Source organism: Sinocyclocheilus anshuiensis, unplaced genomic scaffold, assembly GCF_001515605.1.
Source record: "Sinocyclocheilus anshuiensis isolate Anshui unplaced genomic scaffold, SAMN03320099.WGS_v1.1 scaffold2013, whole genome shotgun sequence".
Lineage (NCBI taxonomy): Eukaryota > Metazoa > Chordata > Actinopteri > Cypriniformes > Cyprinidae > Sinocyclocheilus > Sinocyclocheilus anshuiensis.
In genome coordinates, this window is record NW_015536629.1 from 88,254 (window position 1) to 101,213 (window position 12,960).

General features: G+C 37.8%; 1 protein-coding gene across 2 annotated transcripts in view; it reads right to left on the reverse strand.

Moving 5' to 3' along the window:
• Positions 1-12,960, reverse strand: part of LOC107653379 (V-type proton ATPase 116 kDa subunit a-like) — a 28,369-nt gene that overhangs the window by 13,558 nt on the left and 1,851 nt on the right. For both annotated transcript variants that reach the window (XM_016440085.1, XM_016440091.1), the window contains exons 2-9: positions 9,627-9,783; positions 8,242-8,320; positions 7,972-8,069; positions 7,048-7,176; positions 2,836-2,918; positions 1,176-1,302; positions 957-1,039; positions 303-396 (exon numbers count right to left, since the gene is read on the reverse strand). In XM_016440085.1, the coding sequence (XP_016295571.1) occupies positions 303-396; positions 957-1,039; positions 1,176-1,302; positions 2,836-2,918; positions 7,048-7,176; positions 7,972-8,069; positions 8,242-8,320; positions 9,627-9,743 (810 nt within the window). In that variant the 5' untranslated portion in view covers positions 9,744-9,783. The remainder of the gene's footprint in view (positions 1-302; positions 397-956; positions 1,040-1,175; positions 1,303-2,835; positions 2,919-7,047; positions 7,177-7,971; positions 8,070-8,241; positions 8,321-9,626; positions 9,784-12,960) is intronic.

A 12,960-nucleotide genomic window follows, 5' to 3' on the forward strand; every position in this document is an offset into this window, starting at 1 on the left:
GAAGCGTTTGAGAGAGGCGGGGCATAGAGGACCTACAATAATGTACAGTATTTGAAAAATAATGTGTTTTTTGAACATTAAAGCATGTCAACATATTCTGTTACACCAAATACACAAAATAATGATCTTTAAAAAAGCATCATATGACCCCTTTATCTCACCTCATACAAGAAAAAAAGACTGTCTACATTCACTTATTGTGGCCAAAGAAATAAAAGAGAGACCTTTGCTCATAAGCAGAATTAAGTCTTTGTGAGAGAACGTGAGTGTTTAAGTGTGCACATATTGCACATATGTCTTACCATCTGGAGATCATCAATTCGAGTGTTGACTCCAGCTGCCATTTCCTTCCTCTCTTGAGAGGTCTCAGGACAGGGGTAAAGAGATGCCCGAAACCTAACATAAAAATATTGGTAAGATATATGAATATGGAAGATTTTAATTTTAAGAATATTTCAGATATACACTACACTATCAAAAGTTTGGAGTAAGATTTTTTTTGTTAAAGGAACTAATAGTTTTATTCGACAAGGATGCATTATATTGATTAAAAATGACAAAGAAAATTATGTTACAAAAGATTTCCATTTCAAATAAATGCTCTTCTTTAGAATCCTGAAAAATGTATCACGGTTTCCACAAAAATATGCACAACTATTTCAAACACTGGTAATAAAAAATTTTGAAATTGTAGCCTTTTAAAAATATATTTAAATAGAAAACAGTTATTTTAAATTGCAATAATATTTCACAAGATTACTGTCTTGTATTTTCATCAGATAAATGCAGCCTTGCTGAGCGTTAAGAAACTTCTTTCAAAAACAATACATAATTTTTTACCAACCCAAAGTCTACAAAATCAGAGAACAATGTCATGTTTTCAAAATCTCATGTAAACACCATTTTCTTTTGTTTTGGTCACTCTGTATTGAGACTGGGCAGTGATATTCTCGTACCCTTCACAAATCTTCTTGACTCTGTTTTTCAGCTGGTCTCCCTGGAAGAAAATGATGAACACTGACTTGTGTACATGGTCTCCCTGGAAAAAAAGGGAAAAAAAACAACACATAAGAGCAAGTTCCTATTAAATATACAGTTATAATCCAAAATGAAAATTATATCTTGAAAAGTCATCTAGAAGTTATTTCTTTTTCTTTTTCACAGGGGAAACTGACTGTGGCAGGGTCCTCAAGTGGGTCCTCGATATCTGCCTGTCGCAGGAAGACATTTCCACGACAAACTCTCCACAGCATCCTCTCGAAGGTGGGAATCCTTTCTCTGCCTATCACCCCTGCAACAAACCTGCAACCAGCGTCAATGGTGAGTGAAGTACATCAGTATCCTCCAACAGCAGACATCTGAATAATGAAACTGATATCCAGGAATACCAAACCTTTGAGGTACTTCAAAAGTACTTCAGGTTTTAATAAAAACCTGAAAATATGAAATTTAGGTGGGATTCCCCAATAAGGATTGATCTTAAATCTGAATTAAGTCAAGTTTCTGCCACACATGTATGTTTCGTGATACTCTCGTAAACGCATGTCGACTGACATGGAAGAGAAGAAATTGTTAAAGAAAGTTGTTATTTTGGTTTTCTTTGCGCACAAAAATTATTCTTGTTGCTTCATAACATAACGGTTTAATCACTGATGATACATGGACTATTTTAATGATGTCCTTACTACCTTTCTGGGCCATAAAACGTTTTAGTTGCGTTGCTGTCTTTGAGGGGTCAGAAGATGAACGAAGGTCTTACGGGTTTGGAACGACATGATGGCAGGTAATTAATGACAGAATTTCCATTTTTGGGTGAACTTTGATGTTACTGTAACTCTGGGTTAACGTTAATCCTGTTTCTCCATTACTTTAAACTCTGAAATCTCAGGTAGAGATTAAATTTAAACTTGCAGATGAGGTTGTGTAAATTCACAATAAATCAAACTGCAGTATTATTTCTATTGTGTGGTGAAAGACAAACACAGTGGATGCATTGTCAGGCCTCTCAAACACATTGTGTGAAAATCTGCACATCTATTACTTTACCATCTGGCCTTAGTGTCATGTTTCAACCACCATCTAATAAATGATCTGCATCCTATACAACCCTCTACATTGCGAGTAAATCACTCGCATATGCGAAATTGCCAAGGTGTTCGTAGAGGGCTGACTATATTGCAAAAACTATATTATATTAAGATACATCCTCATTCCTCTTTATTTTCATCTCTTAACTCTTCTGATGGTGCTTTCCTTTCATCCAGTGCTCTGAATGGAAAAAGTGTTTAATGTTAAGTATACCAGAATTATCAATCACAGATCAATGACAAACCCGCTGGCATTAGCAGCAGTTACATAAGAATGTGAGTTAAATCCCTCTGTTACTTCAATTTTACTAACATAAACCTCTTAAAAAGATACCACTCCCTTTGTACTGTGATTCTGAACTTAATCCAGAACAGTAAGACCATAACTACCAGCGAAACATTTGATGCATTTACTATCCACATATACCCTAACATTTAGAGCCATTTAAAAGACCTGTTCTGCATTCTTCTAGAGCTGTGGCGAAGAAAAAATAGGCAGGCAGATCAGAAACATATATCAGAAAGCGTGGTATTTTCTAGTGTTCAAGTAGGCCTGTTTCAGTGATAGTGAACTGCATCTTTAAGAGATGCAGTTTGCCAGGTAAAATGATGTGGAAATACACTGAAAGCATTTCAGAAGAATGAGTTCAGGCTGCACTGTAATATCCACATATGAAGCATCCATGTCTTAGCTGTCCATTTAAGATAGCTTAATAGGACAGAGTTCAAAGCCCACTGACATACTCACCCAAGCCTGAGAGGAGCGCTACGTCCGACCTCATTCGGATCCAGTAGAGTTGATGAATCTTCCAAAAGTGCAGGATCTTCCATCTAACAAAAAGGAAAAGAGAACAATAATTTATTTATCTCTTGCTTTAGAAATTATTTGATTTTGAATCAATCAAAGTTCATTGTAGTGTTGATAATATTGTTTCGGGAAATTGCTTTCTAAAAAATAAAGGGCCCTTTACATACAACAGGGCAAAGGTAAATTCAGGAGGTATCAAGCTGTTGTAGTTAACTTAATATTGATAGATGCTGTAATAGTTCAGAGTACTTCTTTCATATTATATAAAAATCTCAAACTTCTGCTACCCTTATGTCATCTTAATTTTTCAATGCAATTACCATTAAAAAGATGGGTTTATTTTAGAGTCAATCTTGATATTTAATAATACTCAATCAGCTGACAACTTTTACCCAAAGAAACTTACAATACACGCATTACAGGGAAAACCAGGGTGATGTGCCTAACTCAAGGACACAGAGATTGTAGCACAGGGATTGGGCCTTGTAAAGTTTGAAACAGCTGTTTTTTTTTTAAACACTGAGCCACACCACCCTCACACCGCCCACCACCAGTCTGTGTGAGAGCCCAAGTTAGTTTAAGTGTAAAGTGAATGATTACAAGACAGCTAACAACTTAAATGCTTACTCTCAAATTACATTTTATAACTTGTAAAAGAAATATATCACAATAAAATGTTAAAGTTCAGATTAGTGTTCAAGAAGCACAGAAATGTTTGGTCAACGATCTCCAACAGGCTGAAAGACAGAAAAGAAACACCCTGGCAGTAGTTCATTTTCATGGGCACAAAAGGCTGTTTTTTTTACAGTTTCAAGAAACGTGTGAATAGGGAGTCGAACACCTTGCAGAACTGGTCTTGGGAAGGGCAGTTTGACATCATCATCAGTGGCTGAGATGTGACCAGGAATTCAGAGAATGGCCTTTTAATCTGTTAGACATGCATCTGTCTTTGTCAGCTTGAACATTATCACAGACATGGGGAAAAACATGGTTCCTCTGTATGTGTTACAGTGTTTGTTCATTTGACTATTGAATGGTGTTAATTATTCTGATCTGATGGTTTGTATTCAAATACTACCCCTGTATGACATTTTTTAATAAAGGCCAAAAGGGAACCAGTGAGTTTCCAGTTTAGGTTAAATGGAAGAGAAGTGGAATGTGGCAGAATGAAAGGCGACACAGAAAGCAGCATCGCAGTAAAGTTAAGCACAAAAACAGAGTTTTTGCTACCTTTCTTAAATGTTACATGCAATTGACAAATCCGACGTGATTTTACTCACAACAAATTAAATAGTATTCAGCTTTTATTTGGTCAAAGAACAATGTGGAAGAGAGGTTTATGGCAGTATTTTATGGCTTCACTAGCCATCATTTACATGAAACAGACAACAATATTAGTCATGGCCAAAAGTTTTGGCAGTGACATAAATTTTGTGTTTTGCAAAGTTTGCTGCTTCAGTATTTGTGGATTATTTTTCCACATGTTTCTATGGTATACTGAAAAACAATGATAAGCATATCATAAGTTTTAAAGGCTTTTATTGGCAAAAAATACATATAATGAGTCAATATTTACAGTGTTGACCCTTGTTCTTCATAACCTCTGCAGTTCGCTCTGGCATGCTGGTTATCAGTTTCTGGGCCAAATCCTGACTGGTGGAAATCCATTCTTGCCTTATTAGTTCTCGGAGATGATCACAATTTGTGGGCTTCTGCTTGTCCACTCGCCTTTTGAGGACTGACCACAGGTTCTCTATGGGATTGAGATCCGGGGAGTTGCCTGGCCACGGATCCAAAATTTCAATGTAATGATTTTCGAGCCACTTCTTTATCACTCTTGCTTTGTGACATGGTGCTCCATCATGCTGGAAAATGCACAGATCATCACCAAATTGCTCATGGATCATTGGAAGAAGTCGCTCTTGCAGGATGTTTTGATACCATTCTTTATTCATGCCAGTGTTTTTGGGCAGAATTATGAGAGAGCCCACTCCCTTGGTTGAAAAGCAACCCCACACATGGATGGTCTCAGGATGCTTCACTGTTGGCACAACACAGGACTCATGGTAGCAATTCAAATTTTTTGGTCAACTCTGACCTGCAAATTCCTATTTTGAAGACATGCCACCAACAGAAGAAAGACACATCATGATGTGACCTCTTAGTCTTAGCTGAATAAAAAGAACACAAACTTTAAAGTTGAAGGTTTGCAGAGTTGCAGGAAAAGGGAGTAGACTGTATGTTGTTGTTTTTTCCATTTCGGATAATGTTACATTTTTTTTATTTTTAAAGTCTAGTTTGACCACAGGTTAAGGCGTATTAATGGAAATGCTCATGTGCGCAGTTTTAAGCCATTAAAATGCCTTTTCTTTATTATAAAGATCCTTAAAGTGAAAGGGATAGTTCACCCAAAAATTAAGAGTCACTATTTACTCCCCTCTTGTCCCAAACTGTGTGACTTATTTTTTTCTGCAGAACACAAAAGATATTTTGAAGAATTGACAACCAAATCATTTCGGTGACTTTCATTTGATAAAAAAAAACAAAAACAAACAAACAAAAAACTTTATTTTGTTTTCTACAGAAGAAAACAAATCATACATTTTTGGAATGACACGAGGGTCTATGATGACAATTTTCAATTTTGGGTGAACTATCCCTTTCAAAACTGGGAGGTAAGAGGATAATTGAACATGAGCTTACTTCATGGAGGAACCGGTAAGCTCAGGTGTTTGTGGTAAACATCACATGCTTTCACTTACGTCTCTTGGTTACTACACATTCATGGCCAAAAGTTTTGGCAGTGACACAAATTTTGTGTTTTGCAAAGTTTGCTGCTTCAGTATTTGTAGATTATTTTTCCATTATTACATGTTTCTATTGTATACTGAAAAACAATGATAAGCATATCATAAGTTTTAAAGGCTTTTATTGGCAAAAAAATGTAATGAGTCAATATTTACAGTGTTGACCCTTGTTCTTCATAACCTCTGCAGTTCGCTCTGGCATGCTGGTTATCAGTTTCTGGGCCAAATCCTGACTGGTGGAAATCCATTCTTGCCTTATTAGTTCTCGGAGATGATCACAATTTGTGGGCTTCTGCTGGGGAGACCTCTCTCTAGGTGGCAGTCGTGGCCTAATGGATAGGGAGTCGGACTTGGAAGGCCGAAGGTCGCGGGTTCGAGTCTCAGGTCAGTGGGGGGAGTGAATGACCAGCGCTCTCTCCACCTTCAATACCACGACTGAGGTGAGACCCTTGAGCAAGGCACAGAACCCCCAACTGCTCCCCGGGCGCCGCAGCATTGGCTGCCCACTGCTCCGGGTGTGTGTGTGTGTTCACTGCTGTGTGTGTGCAATTGGATGGGTTAAATGCAGAGCACAAATTCTGAGTATGGTACACCATACTTGGCCACACATCACTTCACTTTCACTTTCACTTTGAAGTTCTTGATGATCCGGTAAATGGTTCTTTCATGTGCAATATTCTTTGTAGCAATTTCCTTACATGTGAGGCCATTTTGATGCAAAGCAATGATGGCTGCACGTGTTTCTTTGGAGGTAACCATTGCTAACAAGAACACAATGATTGGAAGCGCTTCTTCCCTCCTTTTATAGCAATCAGTCTGCTCTTACAATCTAATTAGTATGATAGTGATTTCACCTGACTAGTACTCATTCACACTTTCACATGTGCTGCTGATATGATTAGTCAATTAATGTTAGCATTTTGTGTCAGGATCAAAAAACTGTGAAATTAGTTTTTTGTGAAAAGTTAATTTTTTGGCCACTGAAACTTTTAACAATTATTTAAAATGCATCTGATCACTCTAAACAATAATCTAAAAACAATGTGAATGAACACCACAACAGCTTAAGCAGCAAACTTTGCAAAACACAAAATTTATGTCACTGCCAAAACTTTTGGCCATGACTGTACAGTAATCGCCTCATTCAGATGCAACTTATTTTTGCACAAGCTGAAGCAGCAGCAGATATTGTTGTGGTTGCACAGGCACGTTTCACACCGCCTCTCAAGAGACAACTAAGACTGCAAGATCACAAGCAAAGCTTGCCACCTGTCATGTACCGTGTAAAATGCCTCTAAGACCACAGGAAACTCTAAGGTTTTGTAAGAGATGAGGTATTACAGACCTCATCAAAGAACTGCTGTGTTCGTCTGAGGATGTGCTTAAGCTCAGTCAGCTCCAGGAAGTTCTTCTTCAGGGCTTCCTGGTTGGTGTTGATCTCTTTCAGCTCATTCTCCAGCTTTTCAAAGGTGGCCTACAAAAAGTGAAAAAAGGACACATCGCATTTAGTGCGCATTTATTCAAAAGTGTTCACAGCTTAAGTACTGTCAAATTCAAACATATTAGGTCAGTTCCAAATCCTAATTAGCTAATAAGCACAAATAGAGGCAAAATAATCGATTGATAAATCTTTTCCATTAGAATATATTTTAAATTGTAATTTATTCCTGTGATTTCAAAGCTGAATTTTTTGCAGTCATTACTCCAGTCTTCAGTGTCACATGATCCTTCAGAAATCATTCTAATAACATGCTGCTCAAAAAACATTTATTATTTTGAAAGCAGGTGATGGCGATTTACTACCAATCACGGAACCAGCTTTACTGACGAGATGCGCATGACAATCGCATGCGATTAATTGCACAGCCCTAATGTATAATATATATATATATATAATTCAATAAGTTTAACCATAATGAACTACTCTTATCAAAACTTTTCAGTATTGAATGGCACATAAGAATATTTGTAATCCATCTCTCTCCTCATCCGCCATCACTGTGTTTTAGCACTGTGCTCTTCACAATGTATTAAGGGATTGCCTTCTCAGTGAAAGTCTTAAAATGTTGGCCAAAATAAGGTATTTTAGGAGGCAGCATAATTATGATGATTAAGATTAACCATTTAGGAACAACCTTTACATCATCTCTTGATATATTGCTTCTGTAGCGCACAATGTTTTGAAATGCAGCGATTTTAATTATGGGTTATTTTTATTTCTAATTCTCATTTTCAGCCTCATTTTGAGTTGTGCATGAAGTTTTTATACCTCCAAATCAATCATGTCTCGTGGAAAAGGGACCTCTGGGTTCTCCCCTGTGTCTAAAACAGGTATGTTAGCCTTTTTGATTTCCTTCTCAACAAATCCTTGAAAAGAAAAAAAAACATGATCAAGCAGCGAAAACAGAGCCAGAAACAGAAAAGGAGAGAAACAATATGTTCTTGAACATCTTTCCACTGAATTTATCCAGAACACATAATGCTTTGTCAGAAATCATTTTCAGCTCACTATGTCAGCAATGCTCACTCAATAACTCACTTAGTTTGCGGTCCATCTCCTCACACCGACGGACTTCATTCACAAACTTCCTCTGGAAAACGTTCACATCGGGGTTCAACTGCAATTCAAAGAAAGAGAAAAGATCACTGATCTATTAATACACAATTACCATTCTCTCAAAGACAAGGAAGCCACATTCACACGCAGAGGTGTAGGAAAAAGCTGCAAAGTAGTCATATTCACAGCGGAACAATGAATCCACATGAAATGAAAACACTGCTGATTGATAAATAACTAGTTGAGGGTTCAAGGATGAGTGAGGGCTCTAAGGCCACTTTGAGCATTGTTTCACAATCATTCCTGTATAAGGTCATAACGTTTGTGTATCTGATAGCCATTTAAATCTTCCCCAATTCAATTTCATCTGGTCTTAAGTCTCACATTCTACTGAATATTCTTTGTTCTCTACCTATTTCACAGTCCAGTACCAGTAAAATCAAGTTCCCAGACTGAGTAAACAGTAAAACAATGTTCAAAATCTTGTCTGCAACACGTCGCATAAACATCAATGCTGCAGGGACATAAAAAAGGAAGGAAGGAATTACAACACCACCGTACATGTCTGGTCCTGAAGCATTTCCGGTGGTGGCATGTTTATAACCAAGACCTGTCAAAAGAAATTGAGCAGTGCACACTCTTGATTGTAGCTAAAATATAACAAATACAAAATGAAAATAAACAATGTAGTGTCAATACCGGATCTTTAAATAAAGCAGCAACAAATGTTTACCTGAAGTGACTTGTACCATTTTATTGTAGACACTGAATGCATCTATACAAAGTCAATGGATGTTAGTTTTGATGCTTATTCCATCAGGGGAAAAGTCAGGAATATTTAGTCACTCCCATTATAGCTATTGCATAATCGCTTCATCATTAATTCAGTTGTTAACACTGCAAGTGTGTAACTTTTGTAGTTTCATTCATTACAATGGGACAAATCTAACTTTTAGAGGCCGTAAAGAAATATTCTGACTAGCCAACTAGACTACCTATCAAGCTAACAATTAGTTGGCAAAATTCAATTTCCCTAAAGGAGATAAAATGTGTGCTACATACAGTATCCTACAACAGTTAGTACTGCACTTTTCCGGTCATCGCTTTTCACTGTTGCATTGTAGCCTATGTGTGCATTTGTAAAACGCTTTAAATATTCGTAAATTCAGGCATCCAGGGCACATTAAGCCACCAAATGAAATGATCCACATTTTTATGCTGACGACATGATCTGATGACAATGACATCAATGTTACTGCCATGAATCACTATGAATGAAGCGCCACCCTCTGTTATTTTAAATGGGTTTCACAATGAACAGTAAATGTACCAGGAACAAATATCATTATGACATGGTCTATACTTACATCTCTGAACTGCACCATGCCAATCTCCCCCAGCTCACTGACACAGCAGTAGGCGGACTCAGACTGGAGGAAAAGCTGGGCCAGGGTCATCTCCTCACTGCGGAACAGCTCCCCCATAATGCACTTCTCTCTACCCAATGCACTAAGGGGAGAATATCTGGAAGAAAAACACAAATGCTAATAATATAAATACAAAAGGTTTTACATAAACAGAGTGATATTTCTGTTTGACACTAAGCACAGTGGTTAAGCTACACTGATTGTGTGAATGCAGTTTTACTTTAACCAAAAGGAAGGAAGACAGCTCTGAAAACAGCAAGTCAGCATTTTTAACCTCAAAATATGCAAAGAATTCTGGTCTGTTTACTGATTTTGTGCAAATTCTTTTATGGCTCACAGCCCTGTAAAATAATACTGCTACAACTAAATGCTCTGTGAGCTGAGCTTCATTGGACACGGCCGATAGTTTACAAAGTCATGAGAATCATGTGAATGTTTTATTTTCAAGGCATTAACATTTACTGGTTATCTGACAAGAAGTTTGCTTATTAGGGATGGTAAGATTCACTGCTTCGCATCGGTACATCAGCATAAAAGTTAATGATGCGATGCATCGATTTAAAAAAGTGTGCATTGTTGGCATTTGTATTATGATGCATCATTTCTAACATATTTGCATCAGTACTTAATATTCATTTATATATAATTATTAGTATTTGTGCTATACTTTTATTATTTAGAAAGTGACCAATATTTTATATGAAGATTGATTTCTCCTCTCTAAACTGTTTCTCAAGCGCGTTCTCTCATCACCACTGCAGCTACGTGAATATGACGTATAACAACACTACAGACACCGAGGCGTGTCCTAAGAGTCACATAGAATATAGATTAACATGGCAGAGGTAGAGCTGCATCTTCCATAAAATAATTACAAATCCAATGTTTGGAAACACTTTAGGTTTTATAAGAGAGATGGAAATTTTGATAAAACCCATGCAATTTGTAAAATATGTCATGCCGCTATAAAATATACAGGCAGTACAACTAATTTAACAACACACTGACATGGTGTGAGTGCAGAGACGTCTGCCTCCCCCTCCCCCTCGGATTCATCTGTATAGCTACTAGCCGCTGCGATAGTAAAGGCCTGTTTGTGAATGGGCCATGCGTTAGAAGTCAAAAGACACTCAAATTAATTTATGATTTGCTGTCTGTCTGAACCAAAGAAATAATAGTGAACTATCTGTACCTGTGAACTATCTGTATATTGAATTACATCATATTTTTTTCCATTGCATCGTACTGCACTGAATCACACACAAAGCATTTGCACCACCCACTAAACACTGAGGGTGGACCCAAATTCACACTGTTGTAAAGGAAAGGAAATATATAACAAAAATGGAACGCGGCACAATAATAATAATTATATCCCAATTTTCTTGTTTTCTTAATCGTTGACAGCTAAAATCATAATTGAATTGATTTTGATTAATCGACCAATCCTACTAATACTCAAGGCAAAGCTTCTGCCTCATTTCATAATACCAAGAGCATTATGCATTTCCATCTAGACTATATTGAACTAATGATTGCTTAGAAACAATGAGACAATCCAGTAAAATCTTTAGAAAAGATTTCACAATCCTGTGCCCAGAGGACATGCAAAGAATGTTGCGCTTCTGTGCCATTTCACCATTCTCATGGCATGTAATGCTCCAAACAGCTGAAGGAATAAGCACATGCTATCTCAGAAGAATGAGGAAAACACACAGGAGCATTCAGTGATTACACTGAATAACCCGATGAACTTTACTTTCCCTGGACCTACCGATACAACTGCATGGAATGTGCTCTCCTAGGGCAAATCCTGATCTTCCCAGTGAAATACATGTGGTCCAATCAAAGTAGTGAATTGTAAATTGCAGCCCATTCTTCAAAGCAGTCCCTCATTTTGCATGAAAGAATCTTACTATTCATTAAGAATGATTGTACGATGGGCTCCACTCACAGGGAGCGGATTATGGATTAAGCTGCGCCATGTGACTCTCCATACTAAACATTACCAACACAGAGGCACTTTATGGCACGTTAAGACACAAAGAAAATCGATAGAGCACAAAAAGCCATTAAATGTTTTTGTTAGGTCCATTTTACAACTTTAAGTGGTAGAAATGGGACATAAGTAGTCTTTGTTTCATGGGTAATTCCACACGTGCTGAATAATACAGCACCTTGTGGAATTGTCAAGATGCAGATACTCTTTCAGCTGTCTCTTTGTATCCTGCTCTTTTTTCCATTATCCTATCCACCTTATTCTTAAACACAGTCGGCATGAAACGGAAGTTGCGATTGTCTTTTCTTCTCTGCTGTGACGTATATCCGAGTGAAACGGCATCTGAAATGAGAGGGCGGGACTTGATTTCGTCCTTCGGGAATTGATTGGATCGTTGGAAGCTGGGGCGTTGCCAACAAAATGGAGGCAGATCTTAGTGGGGGGGGGGGATTTCTCTCCACTGGATTCACAGCTGACACCCAAGCATGAATAAACATTTTATTTATTAAGGATGACGGCGACGATCAAAGGCACAAAACATGCCTCTCCGAGAGAGAAAGAGAGAGAGAGAGAGAGAGAGACTGCCTGAATGACTGAGCATTAGGTTAAGTCATATTCATGAAAAAAATTAGTTTGCGATGTCCTAAGAGTAAAGTTGTCGTAATATCCTAATATCTTTTCAATGTTTAGGGGTAACGTACTCCCTCATGACTGGTGTCAGTGCTATAAAGTGAAGCATCAGCTTCAGCTTTTCCACCTGTCGTTTATTCCAAACGTCACTGATGTCACTGCAGCTGCTGGCAGTTCCAGATAGCTCCGCCCTTGCGCCATAGCTCCTGACCGGAAGAGTAGAGGAGTCCTTTTGAGGGGAGGGAGGTTAACGTTTTTGATTAAAGATTACGAGGGCACATGAATTTGAAAAAAATAATGACGTGCACGGATATACCAGAAGCCCGACCCAAAAAAATTACAAATGGCCGTGCCTGCTCTTATAGGAAAAATAAGGTGGATACAACTACATACAGCCGTACCAGCATCATCAGGTGTCAGTGCAGTGGACCAACGCAAGGTCTTTCAAAAACAGATCCCACAATGAGACATCATATTAATAATGTGAAATCCTGTGGCAGGGTTTCATTTGAGTAACTGTATTGCTGACTCAACCAAAGCTGCAATAGAATAGAATAGAATAGAATAGAGGTCTTTATCACCTCACAAACCCAGAGAACTCTTAAGCAGCCCTCTACGAACACCTTGGCAATTGAATCGCCATTG